Below are 25,765 nucleotides of genomic sequence, written 5' to 3' on the forward strand. Positions count from 1 at the left end.
AAGAGGCAGGTATGCTACAAAGCCATTAAGTCCAATGTAAATTTGGTCCAATGGACCAACTCGTAGGAATAAAAGGTTAAGTCGGTGAAGTTACTTCCCCATTTGTCTCATGTTGTGAATATTCCTCGGCACTTTTGATAAATATTTTCATCTGCATTGTTAATTCATCATTCAGAAACATGTGCCATCCTATTCTACTTTGTGGAGGATTTTGCTGACAATTAATTGCTGTTTTCATAATGTACAGGTTTTCATAATCAGCACAGAAAATGAACAAATCGTCCATGATAGCAGGCAATTGGCGCAATTGTGTTGAAGGATGTTGTCCCCATATGGCACAGCAGTAACAGATTCTTCGAAGATCATTTGTTCAGGTCTTTCATGTTTTGGCATGTTTGCCAAAACCATCAAGATCGTGTATCATAACTCGTCTCTTGTGCTGTCCTCTTGAATCAAAGATCTCTCCACAGATTGCTTCCAAAACCTTATCCTGTGGTTCCAGTGGTAAACTTGTCTCTTGGACTTCTGTTGAGAGAGTCTGATTTGCCATCAAAACCATCATCTGTACCTGGTGCACGGTCGAATGGTACCTCTGGAAATCATCTTGTAAAATTTGACATTGATGTCCAGCATGTTAATATTAACTGTTCATGATGAGGTGTAAGAGGATCTTTAATACTTCCAAAGCACATTTTCACCGCACGTGGTACATAAGGAGTAAAACTGTATGTGTGTGGGAGACATCAGTCAATTTGTACATGAGAACTTTTTAGACATGTTGTTGAAGCTGGAATCAGATGTTTCCTCTATCTAACGCAGCAGCATTTCAATGGAGATATCTCACTCAATATTTTGTGTGTGCTATGAGTGTGCGTATTTTTCCACACTGCAGAGCAGCATCTGCTTTATGAAGGTTTACATCAGGAATTGAAACTTAATTGCAACGGGTTCTGAAACTTGCAATCAATATTCCAAGAGGTGGATATCGACTGACCTTCAATTTCGAATGGTGATCGAATGCCCTGGTGCTCGTGGCATTTCCTTACCATTTGGCCCTCAGAAGACTGCTGTGGGTTAGGGATGGAAGACAATAGGTTGTGCCAATGTTGATAACAGCACAGGAAGGGTATAACTATTGTTGGATCTGGCCAGGAGAACCTTAACACGAGAAATGACATCGTATTACGTTTGAAATGTAACGGAATTTGGTACAAAGTGTTTGTGGCAGGTTTTGCAAGTTGTGCATCTTTCCATAATTTCCTTTACTCAACCACGTACTTTTGATAATTTAGGATAAGCTTGTGTATGTATACTATGAGAGATGTTTGTCTGTATGTATGTCACCTTTTTCTAAGAGATGGCCAAACGGATCTTTGTCAAACTTTGTTTCATCAGTGAGTTCCGGGGAGTGTTTTCAGCAAAAATATTTTTTGGAAAAAACAAGATGGATTTTTAAAATTATTTTAATCGCTTTATAGTGACTCGTTAGTAGCTATGCGGAAGGTGTTATTAAATGATCCCTGAACCCATTCCTTCGTGGGTGAAGGGAAATGTTTTAACCCTCACAATATAAAAAAATCTAAATTTGATTTCTTCCAAATGCCAACAGGATTAGAACAGCACCGGGCAATGCTGGGTACCCCTGCAAGTAACGAATATAACTCCACCTGTCATATCACAAAACAAGCATTTGGTGTTCTGCACTCAATAAAGAATGACAGACTCGGTGGTGTAATGGTTATATGGTCCGCTCGGAGTTTGGGAGATCGGCAGTTCAAACCTAAGCTGAGTCATACCAAAGACTTTAAGAATGGTACGTGCTACTTCCTTGCTTGATGTTCAGCATTTAGAAGGTTAAGAGCACGGTCACTCCTCACAGGTTAGCATCCATGGAGAGGAGGAATTTCCTCCTGAGGAAATGTCCCGCTGAGTGTGGTGAGAATGGCGGCATCATTGTTGTGACGTGGCTGGTACCCAGAGTGCTTTTGTCACCCGAGAGGTGACAATACTTCCACAAAGCTCATTTGTCATATCTAACCATCCTGTGTTGCATCTCTCGTGTGTGAGTGTGTGTGTGCGTGCGTGCGCGTGCGTGCGTGTGTGTGTGTGTGTGTGTGTGTGTGTGTGTGTGTGTGTGTGTGTGTGTGTGTGTGTGTGTGTGTGTGTGTGTGTGTGTGTGTGTGTGTGAGGCAGCTCCACTACGAGCAGGAGATACTGCAAAAAAAAAACCATAATGCATCCCTGTGAAGTGTATTCAGTAACCTCGACTCAAGTCGGACATGATAAATCAGCAAACATTCCCTTTCTTGCGTTGTCCTCATCAAAGCCAGCATTTTTTTGTGTAAGCAATTGGCTTCTTCTTCTCTCGTGTGCAGCATATTTTTGCGGGTTTGTGTCATTGCTCGGGAGTGCAGATGTGCCAATGATGCATTGCCCCCTGTCGGTCAGGCCAGGAATTGAGAGTTTCTTCACAATGCTGGAGATAACTCACCTACTCAATTGAAGGACACCATCCATCCATCCATTGGGACCATACTCTGTGCAGAGCGTTGGTGCTGCCTTAGCAGTCTCCTTGGCTATTGGATACAATCCTGAAGTGAACGGGTCGCCACTCCGACATATTCTACCAGCATGCTGGTACTCATTTTGCCGACCTCAGAAGGATGACAGGCAGAGTCAACCCTACCTGGTATTAATTCAACAGCCGAGTGGGATTTGAACTCGGGATCCTAAGAGGATCCTAGGATCCCAAGCCCACCACCCGAACCATTAAGCCAACACCAGGCATTTGTGTTCAACTTTTTGTGAAGGACACCGTGGGACCTTCAATCAACTAATGTTCCACGACAACTCCAACTAATGCAAGCTTAATGTCCATCCAGCGACGGCACACCCATTGAGGCAATGCCCCAACTGCAAAGCACCAATCCGACAGTTTATAGTTGCACCAGGAATCAAACTCAGATTTTACAGCTCAAAGGTAAGTGTGCTACTTCTGCACGATCCTGTTGAGACCAACAAATGACTTAATGTGCTTATTGTATTCTTTTCATGCCTGTGTTAAATGATTGTGCATGCGTGTGTTTGTTTGTTCAGTTGAATAATTATTGTTTGGTCTTTTCCAAGCACAGTCTATGTTTGTGCTGTGGATCCATCATTCCTTGAAATTCTGCATGGAATGAATTGAAACCACAACACAAGAGTGGCGATCATCAACCGGTGATCTGATTGATTTTTGAAGCCCTTCCCGTGTCTTTTCAGTTGTAGTCTGTGAAGATCTACCATCTCCAGTCAACGGCCAAAAGATAGGTATGCAGACTACATACGGAGCGACAGCCATCTTTCGTTGTGATGCTGGTTTCCTCCTTGTGGGTTCTTCAGTGAAGGAATGCCTTGGAAGTGGCCTCTGGAGCGGAAACATCTCACGATGTATCGGTACGTGTGGCACTGCATGAATTATTTTGGTTTCATCATGCCAACTGGCAAATATGAGGCAAGAATCATCAATGGTCTTGGTTGATTCTTTAAAACAAAAAACCCTGATCAATCCACAATATGTTTTTAAAAAAAAAAAGTCCTCTACCCCTTATTTCTCAAGTATCAACCACTTCCTTTTATTTTTGAGAGGTTTTGCTGATGAAAACCTTCATGTAGAACCAGTGCTTCAAGGGTGATGTCTTTTATATAGTTTTGCAATTTATTTTGCAAACCCATTTAACCATAGGACACTGTTACTTTGGTGTATCAGTCCATACTAATCTCTTCCACACAAATATAAAATAGCTCTAAAGTTAACCGAAATAAATCTGATTCTTAATAATAGTAAACGCCATTCTAGAATTTGTGGAATCTGTGTGACGAAATCATCAGTGGCCAACACAGAAAAATTAATTGAACTTAGAGTATATCTGGGATTGTCAGTATTTAATGCTTCTTGTAAAAGACTCTGGACAAGCTTCTGAAAACTATGGATTTTTAAGCCTGAAATATACTTTTGTTTCTTTTCCTACTTACAAGAGCGACCGCCGACGTCATTTTAAGCCACGTGGGTTTTTGGGTTTTTTTTGCCCCCATTGTGTTTGTTGTTCGGGCAGCTGATCGACTTGAAGCCATTTTGATTGGAAGACGAAACGTCAATTGTCGCTGCCTCTTTTAATCTGTCACAAAGCAACCCCGTCGCGATTCCCGATTCTCTCGATAAATCAGCCAACGTGAGCCTGACTGTGTTTTCCCAAGGTGAAGCACAATGGTGAGTTCATCGCACTCTGGTTCAGCACCCCGTCCCCATCACTCTCGTTCAACGCCCCCCTCCCCCCACCCAAATCCCCTCCGCATGCACATGACTTCAGACCATGAGCAATAGGGCTGACAATCGGAGACGACAGGTGCAGGAGAGCATCGAACCGGCATGGTGGGGATTCAATGGGGGCTGTGTGCTCATATTGACACTTGCTGATGAATTATTCACACAGAGCACACAAAGTCAGCTTTCCAGAAATGCCACCGCCTAAACGTCTGACATGCTGGCAGTTAAGGACCCACAAAGCTGTTGTTGCATCGTTCTCTTTGTGAGAAAGACAATGAAGGTATTATACATAGAGCTGTCACTGTTTCTGAAAGCAAGTCAAATTGAGCTGGTAATTCAAGGTATCGAGGACCTTGGGCAGTTTCCACTGGAATTAATCAGCCACATTCTATGTAATGTATGTGCGCATTGCATTGTCGAGTCCAAACACCTGCTCATTCCGTGCATCTGCCGTATTTACACAATCAACCTCTGAAATATCCTAACCACCGATATCCTACAATTCATGGAGGTAGAAAAGGAGCAAAATATGAGTAATTCCATTAGCAAGGTACTTTCAAAAATTGTGTATGGGTGGAGGGGCTTACGGGCTGCTGGTCATCTCAAAACACAAGAGAGTTCCACTTGGATTGGTTCCACGTTCGCACTGCAATGTGGCATCATCACAGTTCGCTTCAGAAATGGTTGGAGTGTTCAATCTGCCAACGTCATCAGCCACGTGTGGAGCTCCACATCAATACCAAAAGGATTATCAGCAACAGCAGTCGAGTTTGTTACATTTAGAACAAGTTAATAAACGAACCCACTAAGCATACTCAATGAAATGCCAACTTACTTGTTTTGATCAGTTATCATTTTTAATATTTTTCTTTTTACATTCATGTTACCAATGTGGTTATTTCTCCACTTTCCTTTCCTTCTTTTTACCTCTTTATTGCCTCTCTCTGTCTACGTTCTTCCTTTCTCTGAATATCTATTTGCCATATAGCCACAAGGCTCGATTCAGGAGTAAGATGGCTGACCAAAGCAATTTCTTCTACAGCAGTTAAGGCCGATAGAGGAGACAATGGGTGGCAGGTGAATAAACTGAAAGAGGGGCTGAGGGAGACAGGTGTACAAATACACCGCGATCTGAGAAAGGGAGAGTCCGGTGAGGGGGTGATGGGAAACGCTCTTTAAGGACTGTCGGGAAGGGCACGAGGAGACATTTACAGGAAGCCGGTTCCACAGATCACATCAGATAAATGTGAGAGGGAGGAATGAAAGTGAGACTATATTTTTGCCAATAAGTTAACTTTTTTTTCCTCACCAATAAATAAATGAATAATGCTTAAACCTGTGCTTTCTTGAAGAAACAAAAGCAATCAATATTCCCCCAGTATCTTTTTCATAAAACTATCTGCTACACGACTTTTTAAACGATGTGGCTTAGCCTTCTGCTGTACTTGCCACTTTAAAATATCCAAATAAATATATAATTTCACAGCACAATTGAAGTATCCTCATTGTAAAAAATAATTTTAGAAAACAGAAGTTCAATTGTTGTAATTACTGACAAACAATACAAACGATTTTCCAATGTATCCGAGGTAAAGCAATGTTTTGTTTTTTTTTCTGAACTGTAAAAGTGGGACACCATATAATGGTCATATCGAGTATGTACTTTGACCCGTATGCCCCACAACGCGTTCATGCAAATGAACCTGTGCTGGGGTGCTCTCGATCCTGATGTACATAGGACGAGATTAGTGATGTCAGAGGTTTTTTTTGTCACATTTGTATGCAAGTCCTTTATTCTCTTCAAATATCTCTCATCTTGTTCCCCCTTAACTTTGTCTCGTCTCCGTCATTGTACCTCAACCGCTCCCCGAACCACTCCCCACCCCACTCCCAACCCCTTATTATGAATAGCGTCACACACAGCAGGATTCATCGGGGCTTGGCATGGTTCACTAATGATTCCAAAAGGCCTTCAGGAAATATCAAGATACAGACACGAAGCCAAGCCTTATGAAAAAGCACAGTTGTGGTGAAGTGCAACAAATCTAGAACCTCTGTGTCGCTGGTTTGTTAGGCAAAGAGATTTCCCTGATGGAATTCTCAAACGGGGTCATGCATGTTGTTTTTATTTCTGACCTCTTATACAGCATGCTTTCGGTAAGCCAAACAAATTAGCTCCACGGACCATTTGTCCCATGGACCAGTTGGTGAGTCTGAACTTAGATGATGCAATATCAATGTAATAATTTTATGTTTTAATTGCTTTGTTAACTTAAAACAATCCTCTACTCATAGAACATATTCCATATACTGTATATATTACATCCAGAACAAATGATTTTTTTACTTCTAAATGAAAACTGTGTATTTGTTCACCTTTGTTCCAAATATTCTGCATGTCATGGTATTGGTACTTTTCTGCCTTTTTCTCTTTTGTCATGAAAATTAGTTTTTAAGATAAGAAGATTTGTGAAATAAGAAAGAGAGTTTATAAGAACGAGTGTGGGCCCGTAGGTGCATGCCAGTATGTGCAGCTTCCTTCCTTCACTCTCGTAAACGATGACTGCATTGGGCATTGTTTCAATTAGATCGGACCAACCGTATCATCAATGGCCAAAACTTGGGAAACACCTGGGAAACATACTCAGGTCCCCAGCGTCAATCGTGACGTCATATCAAACGAAGAAGAAGAAGAATTGACGCCCCTCTGTCTCGCCCCCCTTCTCTCGCCCCTCTCTCTCACCCCTCTCTCTCGCCCCCCTTCTCTCGCCCCCCTTCTCTCGCCCCCCTTCTCTCGCCCCTCTCTCTCCCCCTCTTTTGCCCCCCTCTCACCCCCACTCTCACTCCCCCTCTCCCATCCCCCTCTCTCCCCATCTCTCGCCCTGTCCTCTCTCCCCCTCTCTTGAATTGTGACACCCCTCTCTCTCACCCCCTCTCTCCCCTCTCTCTCCCCTCTCTCTCCCCCACTCTTCCCCCACTCTCCCCCACTCTCCCCCACTCTCCCCCACTCTCCCCCACTCTCCCCCACTCTCCCCTCTCTCCCCCCTCTCCCCCTCTCCCCTCTCCCCCCTCTCCCCCTCTCCCCCTCTCCCCCTCTCCCCCTCTCCCCCTCTCTCCCCCCTCTCCCCCCTCTCTCCCCCTCTCTCTCCCCCTCTCTCTCCCCCTCTATCCCCCTCTCTCCCCCTCTCTCCCCCCTCTCTCCCCTCTCTCTCCCCCCTCTCTCCCCCTCTCTCCCCCTCTCTCTCCCCCTCTCTCTCTCCTCTCCCCCTCCTCTCTCCCCTCCTCTCTCGCCCCCCTCTCTCGCCCTCCTCTCTCGACCTCCTCTCTCACACCTCTCTCCCCCTCTCCCCCCTCCTCTCTCTGTAAATGTATTCACAAATGTCGACCAAGCACAACAATTAATTCAAACCTTGGGAAAAAACAGCTTTCAAACCATTGGGAAACAGCTGTTTCCCTTGGGAAAATTCAAACCTTGGAATTAATTCATAATTTGAACAATTAATTCAAACCTTGGGAAAAAAACAGCTTTCAAACCCTTGGGAAACATCTGTTTTCCTTGGGAAAATTCAAACCTTGGGATTAATTAATAATTTGAACAATTAATTCAAACCTTGGGAAAAAAACAGCTTTCAAACCTTGGGAATCACTTGGGAAACAGCTGAAATGGATGAAGAACGATATCAAACCTTGAAAAGGCACATATAGTGAGGCAACTTAGCATAACAATTGTGCATTTTGTGAGGAAGGCACCAAATTTGGCACACTAGTAGCCTAACATATTATGAACAGATTTGGATATTGGGCCATCTCAAATTCAGCCGCTGATGGCTGTGGCAGCCATTTTCCACTGCCATCAAAATTTTATGATGGCCCAATATCCAAATCTGTTCATAATATGATAGGCTACGAGTGTGCCAAATTTGGTGCTTTCCTCACAAAATACACAATTGTTATGCTATATTTAGCTAAGTTGTCCTACTAATACTCAGGTCCCCAGCGTCGATTGTGACGTCATACCAAATGAAGAAGAAGAATTGTGACGTCAATCGTGCAAAAAAATAAATAAATAAACATTAATTGTGACGTCATTCGTGATGTCTTAGCACCGTGTCTTGTCATTGGTTGACAGATAAATGGCCGTAACTTGGGAACCGCTTTGCGATTAATATCAGACCTTGAAAAGGCACTACACATACTCCGGTCCCCAGCGTCGATTGTTACGTCATACCAAACGAAGAAGAAGAAGAATTGTGACGTCAATCATGCAAAAAAAAAAACGATAAACATTAATTGTGACATCATAGCACAGTGTCTTGTCATTGGTTGGCAGATAAATGGCCGTAACTTGGGAACCGCTCGTCCGATTGATATCAAACCTTGAAAAGGCACATCCGCAGGGCCCCCTGCAATATTCCTGGCAAGTTTCAATCCAATCGGACCGGCGGTTGTCAAGAAACAGCGGTCGCAGACACACACACACACACACATACACACATATACACACACACACATTTCTGGAATTATAGATAGATGTTAAGAATCCTCTTTCTCTTTGCTGATGATTTCACCTTCTGCCACAACATCCCTCATCATTCAGATAGGCCAGTAGCAACCTCTTCCCTCTTTGCAGACCTTGATAGAATCAAGATCTGGTCAAACACTAAGAATGTCTTTTAACCCAGACAAATGTCACACTCTCACTCTGTCTGAAAGGTGTGTCTGCTGAACCCTCCCATCCACTTCCTTAATGATCCTCTTGACGAACTTCAGTCACTCAAACGTTTGGGCCTCACTGTCACATTGCGATCTTTCTTGGGCAAACCACATGTCTAAGTTTGCCTCCAATGCCAGTCGATGACTGGTCTTCCTCCGTCGTACAAAGTCCATCCTTGGCATACCTGAACTCTTATCCACTTGCATGGCCTTTATCTGCAAATTGATGGAGTACTGCTCTTCTCTCTTGGCTTGTTCCCTGCCTCACATCTTGCTCAGCTTGAGGTCATGAAAACCAAGGAGTTCAAGATAATCAGAATCTCCCATGATGAAGCTGTATCTCTGGGGCCATCACTTTCACATGATTGCAGACAGGTCGGTGGTCTCTGTATTATACCACTTCATTTTCGTGTTTCACCCTCTGTGTCCTGCCCTAAACATCATTCTTCCCCACATACCTTATTTTTACAACTCTCTTTATCTTTTTCCTTCAACCCTGCTCTGTTGGTGTCCCCCCCCTCCCTCCTTGCACCCCAACCTCTCTCTCTCTCTCTTGCTCTCTCTCTTTCGCTCTTGTTAATGTTCCTTTGTTTTGTTACTTCCTGATCCATTCTATGCTCCAACTCCTCCACTAGCCTCGACATTGTATGCAAAAATATAATAAGAAATCTTTGGTTGGCGTGTTTATTTTCCCATCTGAACTGGCTCATCATATTGGGAACCTGGGTACAAATCGCATAGACCACATGTTGTTTGTTCATTGAATACCAATGTACTTGTAACTCATGTAAAAATACATTGATGTCAACAAATGTCCTTGTCAGGTAAAATGTCGACCAAAGTCAGCGGCCACCCAAAGGCTCCTCCTTCACTGTCTTGTACTACTTGGGAAGGAGGACATACCACTCTTATCCTGCGATCAACTCTTGCTGATCGCTTACCCCAGCAAGCTGGTACTCATTTAGCCGCCCTTAAGGATGACAGGCTGAGTCGACCCGTCTGGTGTTATTTTGTGTCCTTGTAAATCATGTTAAATTACATTGAAGTCTCCTAATGTCCTTATCGTCCATGTCATATATGTACATTCTCCTCCACAAATGTCTAATCAATGTTAAAATGAGAAGAAAAAAAATTGAAGTCTCCTCTGAAGACATTATTTGAATGATAATATCAATGTCACTGGTATTCACCTGAAAATTACATTGGAATATTATGTCGACAACATCCAAGGAACAAAATCCCAGCAAAATGTTGGTGCTTTGCCGCCATGAATAGGGCAACATCGTTGTAAGATGTTTGGAATAAAGGCAATGAAATGCACTGCCTCGTGGGAATCTGTTCCCCTAAACTGATCTGGAATTGCTGCGTTCAGAACTCAGGTGAATCGATACATGGTGTGATCTGCTGGGGATATATGCTGTGATGGCTGGTGGTGGAAGTACGAAATGAACGAGGTTGGATTTCAATATCTCCAGCCTTCCGGTTTTTTGTTTTTTTTTCTCATTGTTGTTATTGTTCTCATCTTAACAAGAGTAGCACATAAAAGTAGGATTTATCATGGCTTATTCACCTTATCAATAAGTTGTCTCAATGAGTTACCACTATTGTTTCTCATCTTCATTACTCTGTTGTTAGATGATGTAAATAGTGTGTAGCTTTTGTGGTTGACACTTCTAGGGGACATTTCTTGTCCTTTTCAACGTTGGAACATATCATGAAACACATTGGCTTCAAATGAGTATAACAGTAATCCAGAAAAATGATTGTTTATGGTATATCACACCACCTGAGTAGAACCTCAGTAGTCTCCTTAGCAGAAGAGTGATGGTCATGTGGTTAACCCCAGTCAAATTACAAATAATTACCTGTCAACCCTTCCTTTGGCTGGCAGAATGGCTGAGAGTTCGGCACACTCATCTCTAAGCCGTCAAGGCTGGGTTTCAATATCAGCCCATCTATGAACTGCCATCCCGTTGTTTCACAGGCAGGGTTAATCATCAATGTGTGTGCTGTCCTCAGATAGACGTTAAACTGGGCATCCTGTTTGCCAGCATTAGTTGGTGGACGTTAAAGATCCACATGGTGTCCTTCGCGAAAAGTAGGTGAGCTTTCGCTGGTACCATGGACAAATTCCAAATTCCTGCCCTAACTACTACTTGGGAGGCAATGGAAAACCACCCAGTATAACCCTTGCTAAGAAACTCCTTTGGCAGCATGGACACTCTGAGTGTGATGAATCAGAATCAGAACCCTTCCTTAAACTTGCATCGCCCAATATGTCTGCACTCTGTAATCTGTATGCATGCTCAACAACAAAATTACGTCTTTTAATAATTATCTTCAGGAAAGCACAGAACATTCTTCCTTGTCAACTTATTCTGTGCATTAAATAACAGCGTAGACAGCCACACAATGTAGTTAACCCAATGCGTTGATGAAATCCCCTGGCTGAGAAGATTGTAAAAGAAAGTCATATCAGAAATCTCCAGATCCAGTGTTCAAAGGGTCACTGTGTATTACATGCATCGATACATCAGCCTTACCCCATGCACGTCACACTTATTTAATCCTATTTCTCAATCAGTATCGCTATTTTCATCTTGATGCAGGTGAGGATTTCTGCCATTTTTTTATTTCTTTCAATGTGTACTGAAATTGGTGTTTGTAATGTTGGAGAATCGTAAGGAAATTTAGGCAAATGGGGAAGCCATTTGGCCCATCATGGCTGTACCATATCACACCTGAGCTCTCCCTCCTGCTACAGTTCATGCTAGTAACACGGCTAACCCCAAGCAAGAAATTTGGCCAGTATACCATCAAACAATGGCCTCCTTTTTACTGAATATAATTTGGGATCTTTCACACCCACAAGCTAAATGTAGACAGGACAGCCAACTTGACGTTCATATCAGAAAGATGAGGTGCTCAAAGTAGAACCACTTCACGGCCCACCAGAATGACAGATTTCATTTAAGTCCAACTCCATTAACAATCAAACCCAAACAACATGGACTTTGAGGCAAGCTCGCTACCAACTGAGCTCTCAACTTGAAGAACACAAACTTCATGTAATGTCAGTTATACTTGCCTGTCAATGAATGCCATCTTCATAATATTACTGTCGTGTCTGTGATTTTACTTCAAAAACAATACATTACTGTATTTATTTTGCTTGGGTTTTCTAATTTATTCCTACTTTGCCAGCTGGCCACTGTGGACACCCAAAAGCCCTTGTCAATGGCGAGGTGATTGGAGAGAACTTTGGGTATCGCGACACTGTGGTGTACCAATGCAACCCTGGATTTCGCATCGTCGGCTCGTCTGTGCGGATCTGCCAGCAAGACCACAGCTGGTCAGGCAAAATCCCTGTTTGTGTAGGTACGCCGGTTTGGTTTTGCTCTTCATTTTACTGTCTCACCACGTCTTTCACCTTGCATACTTAGTGGTTCCTAACCACTTTGGTGCGTGCAAATTAATTATTTTGCAATAAAGATCATGAAACATTATGATTGTGAAATTGTCAGACAATTTCCTGTGACATCAATCTGAATCCTCCTGATCCTGTCATCCCGGAAGCTAAGCATAAGAGATCTCAGTTAGTACCTGTACTGGATACTTCCATGGAAGGTTAAATCTGTTGTTGGCTCAGGAAAGGTAAATTAGCTCATCTGGGAGTGAGTTTGCCTCTGAGTTGTCTGATCATGGATTTTTTAATATATGGAGGTATACTGCACTAAAACTGCATTTCCGATGCAGTTCTGGCAGGCAGTGCTTCCTAACACATGGGACTAACGCCAGCCATATTGGCTGTGTTCAAGTTGTGAACTGTAAAGATCCCAATACATCTTGAAAAGAATAGTCCACTGTTTTACAATGCCCCCTGCAAAATTCCCTGCCGAGAGATTAAGTGGAATATGTGAGATAATTCTGAAATTATGTGGATGTGAATTGAGATTATGTTAATGATAAATATTTTTCTTCTTTCGTTTGCAGTACAAGGCTGCGCGGTAGCATCACTGTCTGAGGGTGTGGGTGTGATGCCGGTGCATTTGCATCTGCAGGTTTGGGCAGGAATTTGGGATTTATTCAGTGTGCCGGCGATAGCTCACCTACTCTTCGCGAAAGACACTGTGGGATCTTTAATATCCACAAACTAATACCAGCAGATGGGCCGCCCAGTTTAATGACCATCTGAGGGACGGTGCACACATTGATGAAACACCAGGGTGACAGTTTATAGCTGGGTTGGGATTTGAATCCAGGTTAGACAGGTTAGAGATGTGTGCGTGTTCCTCTCGGCCATCCTGCCAGCCAAATGGTAAAATACGGTCACTATATAGAAGATAAATAGATAAGGTTAATGGGAAATATACATTATATTGCTCAAGCATGTTGGGCCAAATTGCACCGCTCCGTGCCTACTTTTCTGTTGCATGCTATCGTTTTGTTGATAGGCATAGTGAGCACCCCCCTGAGTGTTTTTAACATTACAAAAGCCAATGACGTCGCATCAATATGCATATCACACCTTTTCAAATAAACTCCGAGTAAATCAGCTTTCTGTAGTCATTACCATATTTCAGTTATATATCATACCAGTTTATAATAGGGTCTGTAAGAAAAAGGCAAATCATGCTAAACTGCGAAGCACTTTGTTTGCAATGTAGCACTGCCGTTTATTTCATTATTGCTTCTTTGAGGGCGATATAAATCATGAAAATTCCCGCCATCATGGAAACGTTCATTTTTATCGCCACATGCTAAGCAAGCGCCAACTATGTGTACCGGTCAGGTGTTTTGAGTTGTTTGGTGTGTCCATACAGCTGGTTTCATGTGTTGTCTGATTTCCTAATGTCAGTAAAATCTTGGATTTCTGAAAGGCAGTTCTGGAGCAAATAGGAATCATGTCTCAACCATTAAGGACAGGGTTTGGCAACGTTACAGAATTTGATATTTCATGCAAATGATACGTTTTGGTGACACTATGTGTATGATGAGCACATTTTCCATTTGTGTTAACGTCTGAAGATGGTCATCAAGGTGGACCTGTTGCCAACAATGTCTCCCTTTATTGTTGATAACAACACTGTGTAAGGTACGCGCTTAGGTTCTTGGTGTCTTCTTAAATAGTAAAACGAAGGTCTGTATTGCAGTGCTCCCTAAATTCCATCTCTTTTGAGACAATTCATCAAATGTATTCACAGAAAATACTTTCCCAAATTTTTCTTTCGTGGGTAACAATCTTTGGACTAAGGCTTTCTCATTGTTCTTGAGTATATTTGTACTTTATAGGTCATTGTTAAGATCATGTGCTTCTCTCTCATGGTAGCAATTACCTGTGGACATCCGGGGAACCCAGTGCATGGGTCGACACAAGGTAGCAGCTACAGTCTGTATGACTCTGTCAACTTCACATGCAACAAGGGATACATTCGTGAAGGTGCAGCACAGTCCGTGTGCCATGTCAGCGGCCAATGGAGTCATACCCTTCCAACGTGCAGCGGTGAGAAACCTTCAAATCTCTTTCCCTTTCACCTCTTCTCTACATTTCCTCGCAGACCCATCAAGGGTGTCTTGGAAGTGTCTAAAATGGAATCTTAAGGACTAAGGGCAACATTAGATTTAATAACAACATTTATCTTCCTGAAGTAATGGCACTTTGGTGTTTCCAGCTGTGAACTGCTCAGACCCGGGCCAGCCCGCTCACAGCAGGAGGAAGATTAGCAAGGGAAACGGACACTTCATGTTTGGCGCAATGGTCTTCTACGAGTGTGAGGAGGGCTATGCAGCATTTGGCTCAACTGTCCTCACTTGCCAGGACAGAGGCTCCTGGGACCACAGCATACCACATTGTCTTCGTAAGTGTGCACTCTTAGCGCACATCTTGAGTCTTTTGTCTTAACGCAAGCACCTCGCTCAAATACATCTTTTGCTATGTACCTTGGTTCATAACTCATTTTTCATACCTTTGTATTTTCATGCCTCACTTCTCACCTTTGATTTTCATGCATCGCTTCTCACCTTGGTCTATACACTTCATTCAATACATCATCTCGCACCACACGTCGAGCAATCAGCACTTCGCTTTAAATGGATTGATGTTGTGATTGGTCCATGCCCTGCCACAAGCAGAACATGGAGAGCTGCCGGATGGTTTTACTGCAGGCAAACTGTTTATCATGGGCAATGTGCTCGACATTGTGTTTGTGTTTTAACAGTTCCATTAAAACATGACTGTCAGAACAGGGTAAAATGTTGTTTTTTGTGTCGCTCTTCAATTTTGTTTCCAAAATTGATCTGTCTATGATGTGTTTGAGACCCTTGCTCTTCCATGAACCTCGTTCCTGGAAAGAAAAAAACGTGTTGATGGGCCTTTCCTCAAAAACTGAAATCCCACCTTGCCAGATGTAAAATCCTACTCTACAAGTATGTACATCTGAAAATCATGGAGAAAAACAGGGCTAGTCCGATCACCACCATTTTTTCATACGTGCTGGTCATTCCCAGCGTCAGGTCATCTGCACAAGGGAAAACAATCCACCCCCTCGCAGGAGGTGGGGGTAGACTACTTACCGATCCTCCCGAAGGGATCGTGTGTTTCTCGCACTTCAAAATGAGCCAATATAGCAATTTGAGCAAAGCCAATCTGACTGGAAGGTGGTTTATGCAACTTGATTTGAAAACAAAGAGCTTCTCAGTGGGGCTGTTGTGTTCCTTAGCTTTGTGAATATATTGACTGTACATGGACTGCCTGATTAGTGTGGGTCATGTGACACAGACGTGCTGCATTCACAGGACAGCCACTCAGTACACAAAGTGTCACTGTGCCAACAGCAGCAATCAATAAAGAGCTTACTCAATCAGCCTGAGAAAGTGTGGGAAGGGCCGGTGTTAGCCAATCGGGGGCCCGTGTTGAGCTCTGCTCCGGGCCCCCACCCCCTTTCAAGAAATAAGCCCAACAGGTCACGCATTATTGCTTCCGATTTTAAAATGACACCAGCAACATCATACAACGACATGACATGATGAGTGCTTTTTTGAGAATGTGAAATCATGCCGACACACCTGCTTTTTTATCTGCTTATCTAACAGCTTGAGAAGCAGATAGTTATATTTTCTCATTATCGTTATTGCAATGGTGTTGGTGTGACCAGGTTTTTATGAGTATAAACTCAGGCTAGCTAACTGCCAGAAATAGAGGTTGACAATCACAAGTTTTGAAAAGTTTTTTTTTTTTTAATTGGGGGGGGGGGGGTTCTGATCACTGCCCTGTCTTCCCTCCCCTAATACCGACTCTGTGTGGTGTGAGTGTCCTTTGCCATTACATTATTTGGAAAGATAAACAAACATAAATACTCTGTGGGTTTGGGTTTCAAATTGCATTAATGCACCTTCCTCATTTATATACCTGTCTGGTCCTGGCTTCAGCTTCTTCATAGGTTTCTTCCTCAAAATCTGTGCAATGCATTTTGAAATGCTTTGTCAATGATTTACTTTTTTGTGACATTGCGTTTTTGTTATGTGATGTCGTTCTCTGCCTTCCCCTTTCCCTCCCAAACCTTTTCTCGCAGTGATAAACTGCAGCCATCCAGGTATTCCACCCAACATGTACATATCCGGTGAGCGCTTTTCTTTTGGAGCCACCATTAGATACCACTGCATCGGGAGCCGTGTACTTTTCGGAAACGTGACACGCATCTGTCGTGCCGACGGAAAATGGAGCGGCTCACAGCCACACTGTTCCGGTGCTTACATTATGCTTAGTGATATGATACAATTACCGTAATGCGTGTGGGAGACATGCATGATACCATCTGGTATGCTACATGAGTTGATGATTAAAGAAGAGTCGGTATGACATCCATCGAAGCTTGGTGGGGACTTAACAATTAAGGAGGTTGGCTAGGGACCATAATGTCCTGAGTTCAAGCCGGGCTGTGCAAAAATACTACAGCAGGTTGACTCAGCCTGTCATCCTTCCGATGTTGGCAAAATGAGAACTAGCTTTTTGGGAAAAAGTGAGCCAGTTGAATATCCCATGTTGGAGTGGCGACACATCCAGGATTGTGCCCCTTTCCCAATGAAATTTCCTTGGCAGCTGTATGCACCTGATGGCATGAGGAGGATCATTCATCCATCCATGATATCCATCTTACCATACTTCCCATGAAATAAATTGACTTGTATGACTATTTCAAACCAGTCTTGACCGACACTGATTTTATGAGCAAAGACTTAACCTGTTGCTTGCTCATGTAGACTTCACACTGAAACTTTTTGCTTGAGAATTGAGAAATTACAAAATAGCTCAGGAACTTTCATTTAAATCGAGTTTGTTTGAGCTTTTCGTTTTTGCATACAATATTGAGGCTCGTGGAGGATCTGTAACTTAGAACAGATCAGGACGTAACAGAACAAGAGAAACAGGAGAAACAAAGGGGGAAAGGGACACACCAATGTCAGGGTTGAGCGACAAAATAGAGTGAGACCTGGAGAAATAATGTATTTGGGGAAGAATGGGGGCTAGGGACAAGGGTGAACAAGATGGATTCAGCTGCAGACTCTCGAGAAAGAAAAACGAAAACGAAAAAGGTGGTGATATAAGGCAGAGAAACCAGCGACCTGTCTGCAACATGAACATATGTCCAGAAATGCATCTTTATTACAGGAGATTATATTGATCTTGAAGACATGGTTTCCATCGCATAAAACTGAGCAAGGTGTGAAGCATGGGAGCCAGCCCAGCGGTGGGATCAGTACTCCGTCAAGCTGTGGAGGAAGGCCTTAGCAGTGGATAAGAGTAAAAATGTGCCAAGGAGAGATTTTGCCCGATGGAGGATGCCCAGTTGGTTTCTGACTTTGGAGGCAAACTATGAAATGTGGTTTGCCCAAGCAAGATCAGAGATGATAATGAGTCCCAAAAGTTTGAGTGACTGAACTTCTTCAAGATGATTGTGAAGGAAGTAGATCGGAGGGTTCACCAGACACTCCTTATGGAGAGGGGGAGAGAGAGAGAGAGGGAGGGGTGGGGGAGAGAGATATATACATAGATACAAGTAGATAGATAGATATTTGTCAGAATTGAAAGACATATTCCAAGTGTTGGACCAGCTCTTGATTCTGTCATGATCTGCAGAGTGGGAAGAAGCTGCAGCCTGCTTATCTGAAGGATTACTGTAGGTATTTTATGGCCGACGGTGGAGTCGTTAGGAAAAAGAGGATTTTCCAGAAAATCAAAGAAGTCGTATATGAAGATAGGACTTGGCCCAGAACACTGCCTTGGGGCTCTACGGCCTCGACCGGGAGAGGATAGGAGATGAAAGGTTTTCACTTCGTGCCACACATTGACTACGAGAGTAGAGGAAGTCATGAAGTTATGTGTGGAATTGGCCTTGGATGCCACAGGCAAAGATTTGGGAGAGCAAGACAGGATGTCAGACTGTATCAAAATGTCGAGAGAGATGGCCCTAATCTCATGGCTGACATTAAGGGCCTCCATCCATTGTTGGGAGAGTAGAAGTATTGCATGTGCAAGGTGGTCAGGTCAGGTATGGGAACATGTGCCAGAACAGCGCGTCGCTGCATCCACTTTCCGCCAGTACTCCAGGGGCCTCCGTCTGATTACCGCCGTCTGGTGGACGACACCTCAGCACCACTCCGACACACTCTCCCGCAATCTGACCCAGGGATGTTACCCCGTGGTTTCCCTCCTATCATCAAAGATTGGGGGTCCCGAAGGCTTTGCCCCAATCCCGTCATCCGGTGAGCTGCCCTGCGAAGGGAAGCTGCACAGGAGGTACTCCCACGGAGTGGGTTTTCAGATTTTTTTGCGTTTTTGTGTTTTGCGGAATGAAGGGTTTTACGGTGGCCGGAGTGCAAACCCTGCCACCAACCTCCTAATAAAAAAGTAACCCAACTGCAGGAGGACGTCCGCAGACACAGTTGGGCACAAGATATGGATGGCCGTTGGCTCACAAGGAGCTCCTCCGCCCTTTGACAGGTTTTGTTTTTAATCCTGCTGGGTGTCCATATCCAAACACCCTCCTCACTAGAAAACCTGGTGGGGGAGACGGTTTAGTCGCCAACAACCCGACCATGGAACAGGTTAGTACAGGTTTACATGGTACCTGCAGCAGGTCACAGATCTAACCTGACCTGACATAGAGTGACCTTGGAGTGACCTCCAAGGTGGAGTGACCTGTATTAATCCAAACTGATGGTCTTCGTCAAATCTGGCCATTGGAAGAGAAAAGGAAGGATTTCATGTTAACTGTGATGATGGGATTCCATCACCTTGCTAATGATTGGAAGTAAGCTAATTGGTTTTGCGTTAAGACGATCTGTTTTTTCACCTTATTTATGTAATGCGGTGATGTTGGCTGATTTCCAAGCTTATGAAAGATGACCGAGGGTAAATGAAATGGTGAACAGAGCAGAAAGGTTGTGCCAGAGCAGCAGAGCACGGTTTTAGTTCCTCATTAAGTTGATGTACTCATAATTCTTTATGTACACATTTCGGAGCAACTTTAAAATATAGCATAAATACATCATCGTCACCGTTCGACAATATATGCCTGTACATAATGTGACATTCTTCTGTTTTATAGAACAATTTTTAGAAGCGAAGGGAATAACTGCTTTTCACATGTGCAACTGCCCAATCTGTCTCGATACCTCAAAATTGTAGCTATGTGTCTGGGAAAAACTTTTCCACTCTGGTCTTCACAAGAGAAAAATTGTGTATTGTGTGCGTATGAACAGGTTTTGATAATGCACACATTTTTCTGTTCATATGTAAAATCTGAAAAAATATAATTTGATCATAAACGATCATGCAGACTGCGGAGGACATTGAAAATGGTGTATGAGCAAGAAGCTCACAATAATCCAAGACGTACTGAGAAAGGTATAACGAGGCATCTGATATAATAATATGCTTTTTCTATATGTTTGTTTGTCTTTCCGACAATTTTCTCTCAAACTACTTGACCAGGGACCATAAAACCCATATCATTATAAAGGTCTTTGTCTGAGGAGTTCCAGTTGTATATATTTTTCCATTACAAAAATGACCTCATTCGTTTTTTTTTGTTTTTTTTGTCATTTAGCTTACTTTACTGCTATATATTATTTGTTTTTGGACGAATCGCGAGATGACGGAATCTCATGAGATTGTGATTTTAACCATTTTTTTATTGATTTACTTTTAACATTGTTCTTTAGGAACAGGAACAACACAGGCATGTTGGGCCGAATGGCCTCCTCCTGCATCAAAATTCCTTGTGTATTCTTATGTAACATTGGTAAGAAAGGGGAAATGGAGGACAGAGAGTTGGTGTTGGTGGGGGGGGGGGAGGGGGAGATAAGGGACGGAGGGTTGTGAGAGAGGGGTTGAGGCTTTGGGGTTTGGAGGAGGGTTAAGGACTTGAGCAATTGAGGAGTGGGGGGGGGAGTTGAGGGGTGGTTGGGGAGTTGAGGACTTTGAAAAGAATGGGGGAGGGGAGGACAGCTTGGATGACGGGAGCAGAGGGGGGACATGTTGGGAGAGCGCGTTTGAGGTTTTGGGGGTAGAGGACTTGAAGAAGAATTGGAAAGGTAAGGACAGAGAGTTTGGGGTGGGAGTGGAGAGTTGACAGAGTCTTGTGAGAGGGGGTTGAGGCTTTGGGGACAGGAGTTGAGGACTTTGGTTTGAGATGGGGTTTGAAGACTCGTAGTGGGAGGAAATTTGAAGACAAGATGGGGAGGAGTTTGAAGACATTTGGGGGGGGGGGTGATGCTTGAGGACTTGTGATCCCTCACTTGTGAATTTGTGATATCTCGGTGAGAAAGTTAATCAGGAAGAGATTGACATTGCTTTATGAGGGCCAATTTTTTTGTGGGACACTTTTTATTTAGTGATTTATTTATTTCAAATGTGATCTGCTGATTGATTCTACATGTTCAGCCTACCATCTGCACAGCAATCTTCATTGTATTTGGCATTGAATAGTGCCTTCGAGACCCCTTTGCAAATGGGATTCATCAGTCATTTTCACCAGTCATTGGATAAGGATGATAAATTAGTCTGGAATGACAGTGTAAATGTGAGTGATAGAAAAACATAGTTCAATGTTGACAATAAATACTGTATAGTGGCTTTATATAAACATGTTAGTTTCTCGTTAGAAACGAATCCCAGCACTCATCACTGCATGAGTAATCTTTAGAAGCAGGTCATTATGTTTTTTTTCTGCAATTCATGGAAGGTTACTAAAGCAAGGGAGAAACGTCGTCATTATTTTGGTGGGTCTCTTCAAAGGGGATTACTCCGGGTTTTGCGGAGACCCTGGTGTACCAGCTCATGGCTCGCGGGTTGGTGAGGATTTCCACGTGGGAAGCTCCATCCAGTTCAGCTGCACCGATGGTTTCTTCTTACATGGATCAGCCAAGAGAACATGTGGAAAGGGAGGAATATGGACAGGCCAGCAGGCTGAGTGTGAAGGTGAGTCTAGTGTTTTGCATCTTCCTCACTAAAACCAGACCTTTAATATAACTTTAATGGCTGAAATCAGGCCCGTTTAGTGCTCCATTCTGAGCTGTGCCTTCTAGTCCTGTAACCCCAAGTTATGATCCCATATGTCCAAATGTCCAAAGGCACTTGTATCTTCCATTTGAGGCTCACCACATGAAACCCCATAGGGCAAACTAAGAGTTGTAAGGGTATAATATGTAATCCCTAGCTCCTGTATGGAATATCGTAATAGTTAATTTTATAGTAATAATAATCCATGAGAACATTCTGATAATCTGAACTACTTTTAAATCTGGCTGAGTTTCCTTTATGAAAGCAAAGAAAGTGATTAGGTCTTGATTTTATAGCTGTTACGAAACCATTGTTTGACGTGTTCGTTGTTATACTGCCACATCCAATCCTCATTAGGATGGCTATAGAAGACATTAATTGGAGTGAAAGGAGGAGAGAAGTGGGAGGGTGGGGGTGGGAATTGGGGGAGGAAGTGCAGATTTTGATTTGTTATCAATCCATAATATTGGTCCAAAGGCTTATGCTTCTGAGCATCATTAATATCCACACAGAAGTGTATCTTGGACAACTGAAAATCCTGTTGTGAGAACCCTTGAGAATTGAACCCACACCTGTGGGGAAAACATTAAAGCCTTACCCACTCAATCAACAAATTAACCTCCAAATTTTCAGCCAGACAGCCTTGCTCTCCACAAGTCCATTTCTCACATAACACCAATCCGCTGCAGATACACAGTGATATCTTTCTGTGGCTTTTGATTGGTTGTTCTGTCCTACAAAGGAATGCCATAATGTTTGTGGTAGTTACTGCAGAGAAGGTTTGCCTTTGGAGCATTACAAGGAAATTTTTGCACAGGAGGCCATTCGGCCCATCATGCTTGCGCCACACCAATACCCGATTTAACAATCCATCAATACCGAGTCGTGTTGCTGTAAACGACGATCTGTAATGGTTGAGCAAAAAATAAAACTCCCGAAGGGTTCACCGTGCATGACCAATTTCATGTGTTGTAGCGCCCCCATGCGGACCACCATGAGTCGCGTTGCTTACAGTCACTGTGGTATCTTAGTTACCTGTCCTTGTATAAATCCATTCACTTCTATCCATTTTTTTCAATGACATCAAATTATAACATATGTGGATAAAAGAGGTACAGAGGTGCACTGTTTTTCACAAGGATAAGGGTGCACGGGCCTATTATTTCAGCAGCTGACCTACTCTCATTAAGACTTTACATCCCAAGTATATTTTTGTGTAAAAAATGTACCTCACCACCTGCGAGCATGGGGAAGGGTGTGGATTGTGATTTGATACTGAAATTTAAAAGGACACGTTTACAGTGTACCTATTGATAAAGGGCTGAAAACACAATTCCTCATGAATGCTGTCGCCAGTATTTTCCCTCTTACACTCCGCCAGTTACAAGTTGTGGGAATCCTGGTTCTCCAGCGCATGGAATCATTGTACACAGTGATGGGCACATGTTTGGCAGTTCAGTGGTGTACGCATGCCTGGATGGTTACCGTACATCCGGCCTCTTGAGCCGAATTTGCTCAGCCAACGGCACCTGGACTGGCACACTCCCCAGCTGTACAGGTGCACTTCATCACTCTTCATGAGTTACAATTCATTCCAACTGTTGACTTTTTATTCATTGAAAATCAGGAAATAAAGATTTTCTCTGATAGAGAGATATCGCAGCTGAGTGATCAAGGTGATGCTTCATTGTGCTTTGAAGCACACGTTTCAGAAAAAAGTTTTACCTGGGATAAAAAGGTTGACATTACCAATCAGTGTCCAATATATTGTGATATACTTTCCCTAGTGGTGAACTGTGGTGATCCTGGTACTCCAGCTCATGGCTTCCGTGAAAGCATTCATTTTACTTTTGGAAACAACGTGACTTATGGTTGTTTCCCTGGCTACCAGCTGTATTCCGACCAACAGCACGTACGCACTTGCAGGAAGGATGGCGCTTGGAGCAGCACGTTGCCCTTCTGTAAAGGTACAATCAAGATAATGAGTACTATTGTCAAGGTCGCACCTCTCAAGAACATTTAATATTGGTGCATGCAAACCTTGTGTCTAGATTCTTCACCGTTGAAAGAGAAAAGCATCGCAATGACTGATTTTGCATGAGTTTTGAGGATTAATTTTTGAAAGGTCAAATTACAATTCATGAAGATGCCTATAAATTAAAACAGTCTTGCATTTATTTCCTCCCTACAGTAACATACTATTCTTGCAATGAGGCTCAAGGCAAATAAGTCCCATGATAAAATGTCTGAGTTAATTCCAGATAATATAAGCGCTGCTCATTGTTCCATCCTCTATTGTTCTTGGAGTGATATATTTGTGCAAGTGGCTTAGTGATAATACCTTAACATATACGACAATATTGAATTTGGCCTGTTGTACTAGCGATGAAGTATGTGAAACCCCGGCATTCACAGATTTGACATTTGCGGACCCTGCGTACTCACGGTTCATAAAATGTAACCTGCTTCTATATTTGAGGCCATGTGCTTCGCGCATTCATAGTTTCTGCAGGCGCAAAAACCATCTCCCACCAGCCACACATAAACCATCTCCCACCAGTCACATGCATAACACAGTTCCAAAACCATCTCCCTCCAGCCACGCATAAACCATATGCCACCAGCCATGCATAAACCACCTCCAGACACACATGAACCATCTCCCAAAAGCTGTGCTGCATGAAACAGCTCTAAAACCATCTCTCACAAACCGTGCATAAAGCAGCTGAACATGTGCATAAACCATCCCCCACCACCATTCCCAACCACCAATAGTCACACTACCCACCCCTTCTCCATCTACCCACAACCCCTGCACAACAACTTATGTGCAGCATATCTTGGGTATCATTATTTCTTCTTTCCCCGCTGCCTTGACCTGCTAACCCTAACTCCAACCCTAACCCTCACCTGCATCCCCATCGGTGCATGACTCATCAGCACCCTCAGCTGCGTCCTCTTCAGAGGCATTCACTGAGTTCACTGGATTCAAAATCATCATCATAATCATCAACATCACATCAAAAGTTATGTCGTATCTTAAATAAAAATTGGAAACTTCCTGCTGTTGTTTTTTTTTTATTTGTAAGCATTTTTAATGAAACTAATATGTGCATTGGTGTTTGTTTTAAAGAAATTTCCCTTTTTGAATCACGAACCACCAGGAACCTATCCCCCTTTTTCCCATTGACACAATGCCCCGACATTCACGGATTCAATATTTGTGGCATTTTTCAGGAACGTATCCCCAGTGAATGTTGGGGTCTTCCTGCATTTAATACATTTGAGTTTCTATTCTATTCTTTTATAGACGTTTTAATGAAATAATGTTGATGGTGCCATAGCTTGTCTGTAACATGTATAGATCATTGTTTGCCTCTTGGCTATTTTGCAGCGATCCATTGCCCCCCTCCTCCTGCTATATTGCATGGACATATCAAGGGTACGGGCACATCTTGGGGTTCCACCATCAGCTACTCCTGTTCACCTGGCTATGAGCTCTCGTTCCCTGCAGAGCTGAGATGCGAGGGAAATGGTACCTGGATAAGAAGTGTGCCACAGTGCTTACGTAAGCATTTCCTATTTTCCACCACCCCTCCCCCCCCTCCAATACCACAACAAAATCGCCAAAGCAACTAGCCAGATATTGGATAAACTGAAAGCTGTGGCTGCCAACCGAATGTTAGTTCCAGCTCGAGGCTATTCTGTCTGCCCTCTCTCCTCTCCACCCCCCCCCCCACCAACACCAAACTAATATTAAAAAAAACTACCTACCTTGACACACTTTCTCTTGTACACAACGTTGCACAGAAAGGAATGAGCAGCAGAAGCGACAGATGTGTGTGTCCTCAATACCAACTTGAAGAAAAGAGAAAAACAGCTCATGACTTTTCCAGGGGGTATTGCAAAGAGCCGGATTGATTATCTATTAATGTGAAGGGGTTTTTAAAGAAGGGTTAATGATGTGATACTAATGAAGAATGTTTGACTCAGCATTGATTGGTAGTTGGAGATTTTTGTCTTGCAAATGTAAAGAATAGCAAGGGCCCTCAAGTGATTTCTGTGCATAAAAGTTTGGAAGCTTAAAGATGCAAAAACAAGAGAGAAATTTTAAAAGGATCTGAAAAATGAAATGCATTTTGTAACTTCAAAAGATATAGCTGGAATGTCGACTCAAATGAAGA

The 25,765-nt window shown here is 43.1% G+C and overlaps 1 protein-coding gene across 1 annotated transcript in view; it reads left to right on the forward strand.

Moving 5' to 3' along the window:
* The window catches only part of CSMD3 (CUB and Sushi multiple domains 3), a 1,047,538-nt gene that overhangs the window by 922,864 nt on the left and 98,909 nt on the right, over positions 1-25,765 (forward strand). Inside the window, exons 54-62 of the mRNA XM_085893781.1 lie at positions 3,262-3,435; positions 12,224-12,397; positions 14,349-14,522; positions 14,692-14,877; positions 16,591-16,764; positions 21,318-21,500; positions 22,963-23,139; positions 23,369-23,548; positions 24,976-25,149. Coding sequence (XP_085749907.1) covers positions 3,262-3,435; positions 12,224-12,397; positions 14,349-14,522; positions 14,692-14,877; positions 16,591-16,764; positions 21,318-21,500; positions 22,963-23,139; positions 23,369-23,548; positions 24,976-25,149 — 1,596 coding nt within the window. The remainder of the gene's footprint in view (positions 1-3,261; positions 3,436-12,223; positions 12,398-14,348; positions 14,523-14,691; positions 14,878-16,590; positions 16,765-21,317; positions 21,501-22,962; positions 23,140-23,368; positions 23,549-24,975; positions 25,150-25,765) is intronic.

The sequence above is a fragment of the Eptatretus burgeri genome, chromosome 9, assembly GCF_056783735.1.
Source record: "Eptatretus burgeri isolate ZD-2024b chromosome 9, Ebu_testis_v1, whole genome shotgun sequence".
NCBI classification, from domain to species: Eukaryota; Metazoa; Chordata; class Myxini; order Myxiniformes; family Myxinidae; genus Eptatretus; species Eptatretus burgeri.